At 37.3% G+C, this 16295-nt stretch overlaps 1 protein-coding gene across 1 annotated transcript in view; it reads right to left on the bottom strand.

Moving 5' to 3' along the window:
• LOC127619537 (gamma-aminobutyric acid type B receptor subunit 1-like) overlaps window positions 1-16295 on the bottom strand; it is a 139514-nt gene that overhangs the window by 9461 nt on the left and 113758 nt on the right. The window contains exons 16-20 of the mRNA XM_052092386.1: window positions 10682-10814; window positions 9910-10026; window positions 6122-6232; window positions 5884-5977; window positions 4799-4926 (exon numbers count right to left, since the gene is read on the bottom strand). Coding sequence (XP_051948346.1) covers window positions 4799-4926; window positions 5884-5977; window positions 6122-6232; window positions 9910-10026; window positions 10682-10814 — 583 coding nt within the window. The remainder of the gene's footprint in view (window positions 1-4798; window positions 4927-5883; window positions 5978-6121; window positions 6233-9909; window positions 10027-10681; window positions 10815-16295) is intronic.

Genomic DNA, 16295 nt, shown 5'->3' with positions numbered 1-16295 from the left:
CAGAGGCCGAGATGAAGAGAAAACAAACTGCTCTGAATTAAAAGGACACAATGAAATGGCTGAATGACAAAAGTTTTGTGCTTAATTTTAAACATGCTTCGCCATAGAAAATGGACAAGGAGTCCTCATGCTAAATGAAAAGAGATTTTTGTGTGTTTACTAAGAAAGAATTGCACCTGCTGATATTGTGGCTTATTTGCATGCACTGTCTGTGTTGTTTTAGCATCTGATTCCCTAAAGTAATTATGCAAATCAGGTAACAGCACAAAACACACAGACAAATTTTGTGCTAAACACAATTTGCACAGCGTAATTCCCCATCTTCCCAATCTCCGTCATTTGATGAATAACTGTTGACAGGATCAATTTCATTTAATAATTTAATTAATTAAATATTTTAAATAATATATTATAATTGTTTTTATTTTAATTATTTTTTTATATTATATTTATTTCAAAATTATGACATTTATTATATATCATATATATATATATATATATATATATATATATATATATATATATATATATATATATTATATTATATCATTTTATTAATTTAATTATATTTAATAAAATTTGTATTCAATTTAATAGCACAACATTTATTGTAAGAGGCAAATGACGCATTTTTTTTACAGTAAGATGCAATCTATATTAATCTTAATTTACAGAGAAAGAAGGTGCTTTTGCACAACTTAATGTAGATACAGTATTCATTAATTTTACAGGACTGAATTTAATTACTCACGGCACAGCACTTCTTTAGTGCCTAGCAAGCCTAAATTGAAAATAATTAGTGAATAATACACAGGTTTCTGCTCTGAAATACTTAAAGTAGCACAACTGTTTAGTGACTTCGCTCTGAGTGTATTTTCAGTGCAGTACACACTCCTTTGTATCTCAGGAGCAGTGGGGCGGCACTCAAATGCTAAAGTGGAACATGTGATATGATGTAGAAAAACAAACAACTTTGAGCATTAATGAGGGAGCAATTGTGCTCAAGCTTTCTAACTACTTTTGAGCTCTAGAACTGTCAAACTGAAATTCAAGTTTATTCCTGGTGATGAGGGGAAAATATATATTTCACCTTTCCAGTCTGCTGGAAATCTCTGTGTCTCTGGACAGCACTGAAGATGGCAGGCTAAGACACTTCACTTTCATCAAATCTAACAGACCTCACACTGAAGAGCTCCAGGCATGTTCTTCATGTCATGGGTGTAGAATACGCAAGGTACGTGTCCCCCTCACTTTCCATAAAACCAAAGTCCTTCCCTGCACTTTTCACTGGGAAAATGTGTTTAAATTGTGTATTTCCTACAGCAAATGTGTATGTGTAAATGCATTCACTGTTCTATCATGATAGCTGCTTAACCACATACATGAGGTACAAACGTTCCCATGGCAACCATGCAATGCACTCACACCCTTTCCGCATGTCAGCCACAGGTTTAAGCCCAAAGTATACTTCGGTTAAAGTATAACCGAAGCACAGTACGCGTGCAGCCGATTTTTTGAACCGTGCTTACTCTGAACGTGCAGTACGCCCCTGAAATGATTTGTACAAATAATAGTGGGTCCACAAGGTGGCAACACTCACTAGTGCCAACTTAGAATCTTTGTTGCTAGATTTAGCGACTTTTCAGACCTATTTAGCGACTTTTATTCAAAAAAGCGACTAGCGACAAATCTAGCAATCTAGCTTTTTGGACAAATTTTTCTCAGGTCTTGCTTTCCTGCCCAGACACGGAGGCACACCTCTCTCTGCATATACTCTGTTCAGTGAGACTGACAGAGAGAGAGATGAGCATGCGAGAAGGCAGAGCAGCACAATCAGTTGACCGCACGGGAGCTGACATAGATGTGAATGAGCTGCGCATGTGCAAACAGCGTTGTCAAGGACCAATCATGAATCTGTATTGTTTTTGTAAATATGCATATATTATTTTTGTAAATAATAATATGTACGGTAAGCACAGAGAAGCAAACACATGTAAAGGGCGGACACTATGCAAAATGCAAATGAGACGCAGTGACGTCACAAATATGTTAATTAGCATATGCCGTCGTCTAGCGACTTTGAGCAAGCTTTAGCTACTTTCCATTGAAACTAGTTGGCAACACTGGAGCCATTGCTGTCACGATGAACTGCAAGAAGACAGGAATCCAATGTGGAAACATCAACAGTGGATGTGCACGTCAAGAGTGCGTGTGTGAGGAGGTCAGGAAATACCTGCATTTCTATAACTCTAATTTGAAAGAATATAAAGACATCTTCATGTGTAAAAACTTCTGAAAATAAATAGTCCAGTATCTCATAGCAGTTGTAGCTTCGCACATGCGTGCTTATGCACTCGCATAAAAACCAAAGTATACTTTGCGCTTTAGTCTTAGATCATGAACTCAATGCGGGGAAAATAGCCTCCATTCATGTTTTTACTGTAACATCATGTAATGTAGTTGTCTTGTGTTATCTGTTGATGAATTCTGATGATGAGCTTTGATATTATTATGATATTATAGCTTGCATCTTAATGTGATTTAGAAAGTGGATCAGCGGTCGACACAACTGTCCACAAGTTAAAATATTAGGGGTAAAAAGTGCATTTCTCCATGCTTCTCCATATTACAATCTCCACAGAACTCTCCACTAAATGATCATTGGACCAAACCCTAACCTGCACATTAATACTGATTCTTAGCTGTTACAGTTTGACTAAGAAGTGGTTATGTAAAATTAGCCATATCATTTATGTAATAAATGTTCGGTTTGAGATTTGTGAACTCCTGCAACAAGCGCAAAAAGCTTATGCCAACACTAGATATAGCCTAATGCTCTTAATCACTGAAAATGTTTAATCAAATGAATTACATGGTATGCCGATTAATCAGATTAATCACACTTATTCGATTCCATAAAGATTTGCTGACAAAGCCCCTCAATTAACAATAATTAAATATATAATGATTCAATAATTATAAATAATATATATACATAATTTCGGCACACAACTAAAGCATTAAAAAGGACAGTTACACAAATTGGCTGTAGAATGCAATATATTGTTTATTTCCATATTACTGAACATAAACCTACAGTTCACAGCACTCACATACTGATTTTAGGTCACTATATCAAGTTAAACAAAGTTTGAAACTTAGAAAAACACGTCTTGAGATCCCTACCTTCAGATTTGCACCCCATTAAGCTGTGTTTGTACGCAATAATGCATTTTTATTTAGTGTTATCTGCTATTGACTGTGTGGTTTGTTCAGTATATCTGTGTGTTGCCTATACAGCTGGAGTTTTGCTTACTGCCCCCTGGAGAAAACAGGTGGTATTTCAAGCTTGATTTGTTGAAATATTCTTTATGACAGTCCGGGGACAAGATTAATTGCGTAGATTGTTTAAACACGTTATTTTTTATATAATTAATCAAACTTAATTAACGTGTAAATCAACATCCTAGTTAACAAGTTAAATCAGGTAGAAATAAATATTTAATGTAAAAAATAATCATTACCCTTTTTTGCATATAGCCTATCCTTATGGCTAAATTTAAAGCCTTATAGTAAATGAAATGATAAAATTCCATGTGCTCCTTTTGTTTTATGAGAATATTTATAATAAAAAATTGAAGTTGACTTTTTTTTTAACCCCTTTTCTCCCAACTACTTAGTAGGACCTCGTGGTGGCGCAGTTACTCATCTCAATCCAAGTGGCGGAGGACAAGTTTCAGTTGCCTCCGCTTCTGAGACAGTCAATCCATGCATCTTATCACGTGGCTCCTTGTGCATGACTCCGCGGAGACTCACAGCATGTGGAGGCTCATGCTACTTTCCGCAATCCACGCACAACTTACCACTCTTCCCATTGAGAATGAGAACCATAATCAAGACCATGAGGAGGTAACCCCATGTAACTCTACCCTCAATAGCAACCGGGCCAATTTGGTTGCTTAGGAGACCTGGCTGGAGTCACTCATTACACCCTGGATTCAAACTCGCGACTCAAGGGGTGGTAGTCAGCATCTTTACTCGCTGATTTACCCAGGCCCCCCGATTTTGGACTTTATTAATAAAAAGATATGTTTATAAAAATGTCTGTCTACATGAGGTGATGTTTTGTCCAATCTGGCCATCGAATGAAAATAAGTGCATACAAGTATGCTTTAAATCAAATTACATCAAAGACAAAAAAACAACAGAAAACTTGGTTATTTGTCAAGGATTTCTGCAGAACATTCTATCCCCATCACTTCTGAAATGAATGCTACACCCCTACTTCATGCTCAGGACAGTGTTGTGAGTCACACACCGAACTGTGCACACTTTACACTTTGAACTCGCAACACTTAACGCAACAAAACAATACAAAAACATTTGTACATAAAGTGTGAGTCAAGCCATACAAACTTTCTCCATTATTTACTGATAAATAAGAGTCCCACCATGGGATTGTTGAACTCATTTGGTATCAATGCAAAGATTTCTACATCTTTAAGATTGCTGTATACTGTATGTTTAAGTGTTTACATTTTAAATGCTGATCTAAAGTAATATCAAACTTTTCAGTATTATCCAAACGTACAAAAATGATTGTGTACACTTCACGTACTAATACCAGTGAATACAAATGAGATCACCCTGTCACTTCAGCTAAATATTTTTACTTGCAGACTGCTTTTAATTGGAAAATATCTGGATGACAACTGACATTATACCGACATTTAAAACATCCTCAAGGCACTCTTTAAAAAGTCAAGAATGATATGCTTAAAAAGACAAACAGACTCACAGAGACATTGTAGATGGCCATCCCGACAGCTCGATGATCGTTTATTTTTTCAGTGGACACAGATTTGGTCTCATAAGCCAAGAAAATACCCAGGAGCAACAGCAGACCCTTATAGCCATACACAACTCCTACAAGTCAAAACAGAGACACAACATGCTCTTAAAAACAGAGATATCTCTGAAAATGTTAATCTAAATACAAAGGTCATACTATTATGACTACAGGTTTTTTTTTATATGAAAACTAGTCTGAAACGATTCTAACAAGCCTGCTTACGGGCAGCAATGCCCATTTATGAAGGACGCTGCCTCAAGAATGCATTCTGGGATAATTTTAATGACCATAACTGGAGCAGCAAGGCTGGTTCCGTTTGTCTCATGAAGGTAGCAATTAATTTGTTTAATTAATTTAACAGTTACTTGAAGGAAACACCTGAGGAGACAGGCTGAAGGTCAAAACCATCGGGGTAACTTCATTAAGTCACATTCACACAGACACAGACACATTGGCTTTGTTCAGACAGGCAGCAAAAATCTGACTCATATCTGTTTAGATTTTAACAAACCAAATTTCTACAAACTTGAAACTGCACCAAAGGCATGAGAGGGGCCCAGTTTGTCATAAAAGGGGCTCTGGTTTTCTCTGATTTTTCAAACAACCTACTTATTTATTAATAAACTGTTGGACATGATATGAACACAAAAAATATTGACACAGGGATCTAAATCATCGATACAATATTGTGAGGTCAAGATACATGAATATCAAAACATGATTTTATCGGCACAGCCCTATAGCATATACATTTTTTGTTGTCGCATGCCTCTCATGAGTTCAACACCATGACAAGATGTCATAATCAACACATTTGTCCAGTTTTATGGCTTCTCCTTCTCTTGGCATCATTCCGAATCATTATGATGCAACTGATATGCAGTAGTTTGGTCTTTGACTATATTGTCTGAACAAACAAATCCGATTTTATCACATGCACAATGTGAACAGTCAGTCCTAAAAATCAGATTTGAAACCAGAATTGGATTCAGTGTGAACAAAACCATAGTGAAACCCAGATCAATTCTTACCGAGCCATGTGTTCATCTTCTCTGAACTACAGTGCTGAAGCAACGGTTCGATCAACTGATCCACGTCCCCTTTAGGTGCTTCTTTAGTGAACTTCTGCTCAGATAAACGGTAAGAGAAAAGGAAGTAGACTTCAATGTTGTGTTCATATGCACCTTCAGGCCAAAAAACAATAAATCCAACACAACAGTGTCATAAAATTCAAAAAATGTCCCACTCATAAAATGAGATCTGCTGTACCTCCACTGTAATGTGCAAGGGGTCCACGATTTGCCAAATCATGAGGGACAGGATGTCGATAACAAGCAGAACCCCGACAGTGGCATAGAGTTTCCAGGGCTCCAGGTGCTGCTGAGATATGAGAAGACCAACAAATCAACTTTACATCCAGGACAGTGCAAGAAACAGCTCAAGCAGTGATTTATGACATCATAAAAGAGCATAAGTGCAGAGAGTTTGATGGGAAAACAATGGACCATTATCAGGGTGCCGATTTAATTTGCCACATGGTGCCCGCTGGTTTTGGTTTATGTACGGAAAGTGTCTTTAATGGATTTCAGTCGAGACCATTAAAGCGCAGCAAAATCAATAATCTTTGTTTTTTGTAGTGAGGATGGCCTTTATGAGCAAACAAACGACAATCACTGTCAACATGTGTTACCAATTTATGTTCTCAGAGACTCGTATTGTTTATCTTTCCTTTTGCAAGCCCATAAAATAATAACACATCTTCACAACATCGAGGATGAAAGAATTCTCTCACAGCCCAGATAAATTGTTGTTCCAAGGAACGCCAAGAACTATCGACTGCATATAATAACAGACAACAATTGTGACTCGTCACTGAGTTCATAAGAACAAACAAAAATTGTGTCTGGAAGTCTATGAGGCAAAGCATTCCAAATCAGACTGATCACACTGTGAAATCGGTGACAGGAGGTCAAAAGGTCTGCTGCTGAAATTCATCTGTGCTTACCGAAATTCAAACAACTTCCCCCAGTGGCCGAAGCTGGAAGTCTGGACCAGTTTTATGGGGAAATGTCCACAGTGTGGTGCCAAAAGATAGTTGTACACCCCCTAACCCAAACCCCAACCCTAAACTTAACCATCGGTGGCATAAAAATTTGATTTTAGAATAAAAATGCAACATCTGAATCTTGCTCACCATTGTTTATGTGAACGCAATTACTTCCTAGTTTCCGTGGGACCAGAACTCGAGTCTTGCAATGCGCCAAATCAGTAGCGCTAAAGAAAAAAGGTGAGCACAATGAAATTGATCCACAAATGGCCAATGAGGTATGTTGCTTGTCAATTATTTAGCAGAACAAAGTCGATTTTAAACTTCTTGAACATTTGAAAGCAGCATGAAAATTTCCTTTGTCATCATGTTGTCTAGATTGTTTAAAAGCAGAACCGTGCAGCTTGTATTTTTGTTAAAGCACTTATTAATTCTTCAATGCAAACATTTGTTAATTGAGTTATAAAGATCAAACTTTAAATCATTGTTACAGTGGTGCGACTACTTTTCCATGATGGAGGAACTTCTTGTTTTGCATTACTGTTGTTATTCCTGTGGATGGATTTTTCACTACATAAACAATACTTTGGAGTTTGTTATGCCTAAAAATCATTATCATTATCTGTTATCCCTGAGCATAGTATGTGACAGTTAGCATATTTAGTGGATTTACGTGGTCATAACTGGAGCTGAAAATATACATTTATGGCAAAATAAAGTGTCTTTTAGTGCATTCAAGGTGTACATTTTAAAGTTAGGTTCCTGGGAATCAAACTCACAAGTTTGACGTTACAAGCATCACGTTCTACAAGTTGAGCAGCAGGAACACCAAAAAATGGCAAAAAATAGCTCAGCACCCAAACAAATAGGACATAATCTTGCATAGATAAGGTAAGTAGGTGATTTTTTTAAACTACCTTCATGTGAACATGTATTATACTTTTACGTGTAAGTTTAAGTGTTGTAGTTGTATACTTTCGAAACTGTAGTGTGTACTGTAACGTTCATAGCAGTGCAACACATTGCCCCATAGAATTCCAATGTAAGTGCATTTCTGTACATGCTTCTTCAGTTTGTTTCTACAAAGTGGGTGACGAATTGAAAATATTTTCTGAATGCCATAGATTGTCAATAGAGCCTAATTTTATTGCACCAGAAAAATTCCTCCAATTTTGTGTAAGAAAGAACAACAAACACAAAGTATTTATTGTTTTATGAGGACAATTCACACCATAAAACATCATGAATTCCCTTTGAGCTTAAAATAGAATGTTTATCCCAAATCTTTCCATCCCTCTTATGCTCTAAATTAAATGCCAAAACCACTCTTTGTTCCAATATTTCCATTTTGTATCCTTGACTATGTCTTTGAAGAATCCAATTCAAACAACAACAACTACTCAGTAATGCTTGGTTTGTGATTGGTTATGATTTTTATTTCAAAAAGAAAATATCTCAATAGTAACGCATCAGTGAATGCAGCATAATTGAAAATAAGAAAGCGGTGAATTCTCTGCCTCATTGCACATCATAGATTGTCTCAGTGTTTAAAAGTGTTTTAGTGTAGAGGCAGAGTGAAGAGAACTCTCTACAGGGGCATATAACAACCTCCCCTCCACTGCCACTAAATGGACATTTATGTACACTCAATAACAGACATTATCTATTTATCCCTGAAAAAAAAAGCTTTCTCCTTCTATCTTTATCTGCCTCTCAGACTATTCCTCTAGTTATTATAGTTGTTCTTGGCTGTGTGTAATGAGGCGTGCACTTCTCAATCTGTATTTCTTTCTTGTTTTTCAGTGAAAATATCTTTAAACATCTTTCAAATAAGTTGCATAAAAAAATGCACATGATTGTAAGACTTTAAAAGAATATTCCAGTTTCAATACAAATAGAGCTTAATCGACTGCATTTGTGGCATAATATTGATTACCACCATCCTTTTCTTTAAAAAAAAGCACAAATCTGGGTTACAGTGAATGGAAGTGAATGGGGCCAATCCGTAAATGTTAAAATACTCACCGTTTCAAAGGTAAACAGTGAGTTAACAGAGTGTTAAAATGATTTAAATGTGATAAAATCGCTTGCTAACCATTTCTGTGTAAAGTTCTATGCAATTTTACAACTTTGTTGCCATGATGACGTTACAAAGCAAACAATGATTTGAACCACTTGACAGCTCAAATAATACACAAGTTTTAACAGAAGAATGAATGTAAGGGCTTTCAGAAAATTATAAGCTTCACATTTCTGCCTTTAAACCATCCAAATATTGGCTCAATCCACTTCCATTGTAAGTGCCTCACTGTGACCGCGATTTACGCTTTTTTTTTTTAAGAAAAGAAGGGACGAGTCGAAATGTTACTTTGTGGTAATCAACATTATGCCACAATTGCTGTCGACTGAGATTAACTTCTATTGAACCCGGAATATTCTATTACGTGTTTTAAGACTTAAAACAACATGAGGGTGAGTAAATGATGACTGTGATTTTGGGGGAAATTTCCATGTAAAGCAAAAAAGGTAAGACAAATAAACTTTATTAAAGATATTTTCTTTGAAACCAAGTCTAGTTTATCACAATTTTGCATCATAAGTTAATGTACCTTGTTTTAAGGATGTTTAGTTTTACTGGAAAACAAGATAAAAATAGTAGCGAGAGAGTTTGTAGTGATTGAGTGATTGCTGGCTCATGATGCTGTATGGAGGACTCATTGAGCCGGCTGTATTATTAATGTGTTGTTTAAAGATGCTCAAGGACAGCGAGGGACCCATCTCTACAAGGTTAGACACAGAGGCGTGGGTAAAGCCGAAGATTGAGATAAAATCATAACAGAGAGGGAAACAAGATATATATATTTATAAAGCATATTAATCCCACTATGATACATTTATCATACCAAAGTGTTCTGAAAGTAAATTCATATAAGGCTTTAGAGGGACAGATAGTTTGTCTTGAAGCACCTCCAGTTAACCTCAAATACAGAGAGCAATCTTCTCTACTTACTTTTCGCTTATCTTTCTTCTCATCCTTCTTTGTGAACACAGTGTGGACCCACCAAATCTTTGTGAACATACTGCCATAGGCCAAACTGAAGCCAAGTCCGAGCAGCCACAAACGGAACTAAAACAAGCAACAAAAAGCAATTCAAAAAATATTTCAGCACTTTAATTTGTCATGTATTGATTTACTGAAGGGATCATATCACAAAATCTAATTTTCCTTGATCTTTAGAGATAAAAGACTTGGACCACCTTGTCACAGTGAGGTAGTGAGGAGGAAGTAGGATAGAAACTAATATTCCTAGACACCAAACAATAAACAAATGGTTTCTGGATCCCAGTATTAAAATGAGAATCTGTCACAGTGTAATGCAGGCTTTGCAAAAAGGCTGCTATTAAAGGAAGGGGCAGCACAAATTATATTGAAACTGACAGCAAACCTACAGCCCATGAGTTACCATTGCTTCTCATTTCACAGCGTTAACAGAAAAGTCTTAAATGTACAACAGCAAAAAGAGTTAGAAAGAGGGCAGAATATTGTAAGTAAAACAATTAAAACTCTGTTTTGGTGCAAAAAACATTGACTAACATTATATGTGGGCCTCGGGAAATAAATAAAATGATTAAATATTATAACTCCTTAAGTTATAATATTTACTAATACTCCTATAAGCTTTTCTTAAGAACAATGTAAGAGGAGATTTCATAAGCTCACTACTATAATTTTACCTATAAAAATGACAAAAATACATTTTACAGAACACCTGACCACTTACCTGACAGACAACAGGAAACTGGGTGTTCCGTACATGTAGTCCATCAATTCCCAGAGGAAAAACAGCAGCCAGAGCCATCATACACCCAACTGCAGTCATGTTATTCAGGTATGGCTGAGAGTTTTTAATGTACCTTCAACATATAGAAATACATATTGCTGAATTAGCAAAATGCATATATTCCAGTTTGTATGTGCATTCGTGTATGTTCAAACAGCAGGTTCATGCATGGAATACTGATGCTTATATTTCCAGGTACACAGACACTGTGGCAGTACCAGTATATAATTGTGTGTGTGTGTGTGTATATATATATATATATATATACACACACACACACCGATCAGCCACAGCATTAAATCCACCTGCCTAATATTGTTTAGGTCCCCTTCATGCCGCCAAAACAGCACCAACCTGCGGGATCTTATTATCTGAGGTAAAGTAGACTTTGTCAGTTCAAATCAGTATAGCCATTCTCTGTTGTCCTCTATCATCAACAAGGCGTTTCCATTCGCAGAACTGCCACTCACTAGACGCTTTTTGTTTTTGGCACCATTCGGAGTAAATTCAAGAGACTGTTGTGTGTGAAAATCCCAGGAGATCAGCAGTTACAGAAATACTCAAACTAGCTCATCTGGCACCAACAATCATCCATGCGATTATCTCATCAGCAAATCGTGTGGCAACAGTGCAGTGCATAAAATCATGCAGATACGGGTCAGGAGCATCAGTTAATGTTCACATCAACCATCAGAATGGGGAAAAATGTGATTTCAGTAATTTGACTATGTCATGATTGTTGGTGCCAGAGGGGCTAGTTTGAGTATTTTTGTATCTGCTGATCTCCTGGGATTTTCACAAAAAACAGTCTCTAGAATTTACTCTAAAATAAAAACATTCAGTGAAGGGCAGTTATGTGGATGGAAATGCCTTGTTAAATGACAGAGATGTCAACAGAGAATGGCCAGACTGATTCAAACTGACAAAGTCTTCGGTAACTCAGATAACCGTTCTGTACAATTGTGGTGAGAAGAATATAAACTCAGAATGCTATTCTGAGATGCGGGTTGGTGCTGTTTTGGCGGCACGAGGGAGACCTACACAATATTAGACAGGTGGTTTTAATGTTATGGCTGTATATATATATATATATATATATATACCCTTGACAACAGCACTGATCTGCTTACTGAAAAGTAACTAGGAGTCTAAAATCACTCCAAGACTCCTTACATGATCTTGTACATTCAACAACAGAGGACTTATCTGGGCAACCAGGCCAGGTAAGGAGGACATGGATGAACCTAAAATCAGAAATTTGGTTTTCAGAAATTGTTTGCCAGCCAATGTTTAATATATTTGAAGCAATTTATGGCATTCTCAAATGAACAATTCTTGTCCACAGTCACTGTGAAACAAAATTGTGAATCGTCAAGATAATAGTGATACGATATGCTGTTCTTCTGAAAAATAGAGTTTTTATATAAGCATATACAGGGAAAATAACAAGGGCTCTAAAATCGACCCTTGAGGAACACCAAACTGTAGCAGAAGAAAAATGATAAAAATTAACAGAGAAACAAAGACAGGAGATCTAATAAAACTAAGATGACAGGTGAACCTGAATCCATGGAGAAAAATATAATTAGTGACCTTCAACAATGGAGATTCAATGCTGTGCAAGGGTCTGAAACCACACTGAAATGTAATCTAAAATGTTAAATGCTTTTACATAGGAGTAGAGCTGCGAATACACAATTCTCTCCAAAATCTTGGAAATAAAAGGCAGTTTGGAGATTGGTCTGTAATTGTTGTATATTGCCAGATCCAAAAAAGGATGTAGAATTGCAGGAGCTTGTAATTATAGCGGTCACACTGGAACTGGTATTCATGAAAACTTCTTTAGGAAGGCATGGAGAAAGAATATCCAGTTTTTAACTGGAAGTAAAGAAGTTTAAATATGTTTCACAGGTCTCTTGGGTGTCATCCAAAAAAGCATTTCTAGTTAGGTTTAAACAGAATCAATTGTTTTGAAAAATACTTTTGGTCGATTTGCGTTATCAGAGATTCATTTAGAGAAAAACTTAGCTTTCGCTTCATTTACAGCTCTCCTATCATTAGTTAAACACACATTTAAAATGTCATAAGAGTCCACTTGCGCTGGTGATGTCATTTAGCCAAGGCTGTGAAACACCCTTATCATCCTTGGCTTATGTGGTGCGATATTATCAAGTATAAATGTACAAGATTTACTAAAAGCTTCAACCAGTAATTCAGTGTCGAGTCCAGCTAATTTGGATACAGAAAGACAATAAGATAACAAAAGATCTAATGTATGACCCATATTGTGAGTAGGACATGTCGTCCAAAATTTAAAAACTCAGTGAGGGAGAGAAATGTACTGGAGTTTTTGATAGACAGCATACGTGAATATTAAAATCCCCAATAATCAGGAGTCTATCACCACGAGACACCAGTCCAGAGAGAAAGTCTGAAAGTTGTTGGATGAAGTCCTTATTAAATATGGGAGGTCTGTACACAAGTGCACTGAAAGCAGGACCCAAGATGTCAATCTTTAATAATTGTACTTCAAAACTGGAATGCATGTCCATATGCAGCATTCTGCATTTAAAAGTGTTTCTAAAAACAGTGGCAACGCCACCTCCTCGCCCTGACGTCCATGGAGAATTAAAAGTCACAGCCTGGCGGGGTTAGATCCCCCAGGGCCATTTGTTCGCCAGGATTCAGCTAGGTCTCAGTGATGAATAAAAAGTCAAAAAGTCATTCAGAATAATTTTTTTATACTGATCGTGTATTAATGAGGGCCATCTTAATAGTGGTGAACACCACCTGCAACTCAGCCCAGCCAAGAACGAACTCCTTGTCTTTCCAGCCAACCTTGCTGTTGAACACAACATGTGTAGCTCGGTACAACTACAGTATCACCTTCCAAAACTGTCAGAAATCTAGGGGTAACCATCGATAACAAGCTAAATTTCACAGACCATATCTCAAAGACAGCAAGATCATGTAGATTTACACTCTACAATATCAGGAAGATAAGACCCTTCCTCTCTGAACATGCCACACATCTGCTTGTTCAGTCACTTGTCAGAACTAGACTGGAATACTGTAACTCTCATTGTAGGCCTTCCTGCATGTGCTATTAGACCCCTGCAAATGATCCAGAATGAAAAAAGAGCACGTTACACCACTCTTTGTCTCTCTCCACTGGCTGCCGGTTGATGCACGTATCAAATTCAGTCACTGGGTCTGCTCCAGCATACCTAAAATCATTTATGCAAAGCTACACGCCCACCAGAAGCCTGCGGTTGGCTAAGGAACTTCGCCTTTTTGTACCAACACAAAGAGGCACCAAAACACTTTCCCAGACATTCAGTTTTATCATACCACATTGGTGGAATGACCTTCCCAACTCCATCCGTGAAGCTGACTCACTCGCTGTCTTCAAAAAAACGACTTATAACATCTTTTCCATGAGTACTTAACCAGTCACTAAAAGAAAAATACAAAATTCTTGTTGCACTTTAATCTGTTTTAAATAATATTCTGATGATAGTGAAACTCTGTAATATGGCACTTTTCGTACTACTGTCTCCTTCAGATGATTTGCTTATGTTTTCCTCTTTTGTAAGTTGCTTTGAATAAAGTGTCTGCCAAATGAATAAATGTAAATGTGGTGACATCTGTGTTTTGCAGTAAAATAAAAGATGTGCATTTCAGCAAGCTAAGATTATCAAAATTAACACCCTGCTTCACATCACTTGCACAAGTCGGAGGGTGACGGCGTGAAGACCAGATTGCTGGTATGTGGTGGTTGTCAGAGGAATCAGTTGGCAATCTGCAGGGATGTTGGCGTGACCCTCGATGGACATTTCGGGGGCGACGCTCAATTCCAAGAGCGGCGCAAATGTTTGTAAACTCCATCTGACAGGCGGGCCGAGGAATTCAAAAGCCATAAATCCAGAGATGAGTAGAATAAAACCATCTCGGAAGAAAGATGATTTCATGAACCTGCAAACAAGCAGGGAGCTTGTGCTGAAACTGCTGAGGGCCAACAGTAAAACTCCAGCAGGTCAAGATGGGCAACAGAAGGCAGAACATCCTCAACAAATCCACCAACACAACCCAAATTCAGCCCCACTGGACATGGACGATGAACAGGGAATCAAGCAGCAGCCTATTTAAGACTGCACGTACTAGTACCAGTGAAGATTATCGGTGAGTAAGAGGTGTTTAGTTCCTTTGAGGTAAACGAGAGGTGTAGTGTAGATTTCAAACAAACTAAAAAGTCAATAGTCCATAAGATTGTCCATAAAAGAGAAGAATAAAACTCGATTTACTGAGGGTTGCTCCTAAAAAAGGCCACTAAACAAAAGCATCTATAAAAAGTTGAAAAGAAGCTGGAGAGCAGCAGCAGACAAACACGCCAGCCATGGTACAACCGGAAATACTAAAACTAAAACTAAAATAAAAATGAAACATACTGAACAACTAAACTGAAACTTAAAACTGAGAAAAATAAACTAAACTAAAATGAACTGTCAGTGAAAACAATCAAAACTAAACAAAATGAAAAGGTATTAAATAAAAATATAAATAAAATAAAATAAAAAATCTAATAATACTGCTTCAAGGTACTCATGTAACATGGTACTCCAAGTATACCATGCTACTTCCACAGTACATACCATGTTTTGTTGTACATGTTTTATTCTATTACACTTTCTGGTATCTTTTTTCATAGCACAGTCAACTCAAAAAGCTAATTCAGTTAATCTCACACAGTCAAATAAGACTTACACAAAGAAACATGTAGATTAATTGACTCACACATTTATCCAAATAATGACAAGATTTGTAAGTGTTCAGGGCATTAGCTTAAGCTGTCTGCTAAGAAAATCTAGTTGAAAAAATACTGTAAGTATCATTAAGACAACATAAAAAGACAAACTAACACACACACACACTACAGTCTGAATGTGACAGTCTGAATGTGAAATTTGTTTCTCCCCAATTTGGCATACCCAATTCCCAATGCTCTCTAGGTCCTGATGGTGGCTTAGTGACTAACCTCAATCCAGTTGGCAGAGGATGAATCTCAGTTGTCTCTGCGTCTGAGACTATCAATCCGCACATCTCATCACGTGGCTTGTAGAGTGCATTACCACGGAGACGTAGCACGTGTGGAGGCTTCACGCTATCCTACGTGGCATCCATGCACAACTCACCACGTGCCCCACTGAACATGAGAACCACATTATGGCGACCATGAGGAGGTAACCCCATGTGACTCTATCCTCCCTAGCAACCGGGCCATTTTGGTTGCTTTGGAGACCTGGCAGAGTCACTCAGCATGCCCTAGATTCGAACTCGCCACTCCAGGGTTGGTAGTCAGCATCAATATTCGCTGTGCTACCCAGAACCCCGCTATTACTATTCTTAAAGCATTTACCACACTCAACATGCCCGTTTCAAACCGGTGTGCTTCTACGCACACAAAATGTATACATTTGTAAATCTGATACTTAGAAACACCAGCAAATTGCATAAATGTAACACTAGCTGTGTCCAAAATCGTTCACTCATTCAC

The sequence above is a fragment of the Xyrauchen texanus genome, chromosome 26 (assembly GCF_025860055.1).
Source record: "Xyrauchen texanus isolate HMW12.3.18 chromosome 26, RBS_HiC_50CHRs, whole genome shotgun sequence".
Classification (NCBI taxonomy): domain Eukaryota; kingdom Metazoa; phylum Chordata; class Actinopteri; order Cypriniformes; family Catostomidae; genus Xyrauchen; species Xyrauchen texanus.
Note: the sequence above shows the minus strand (reverse complement) of the source record. Positions and strands in the feature narration are given on the sequence as shown.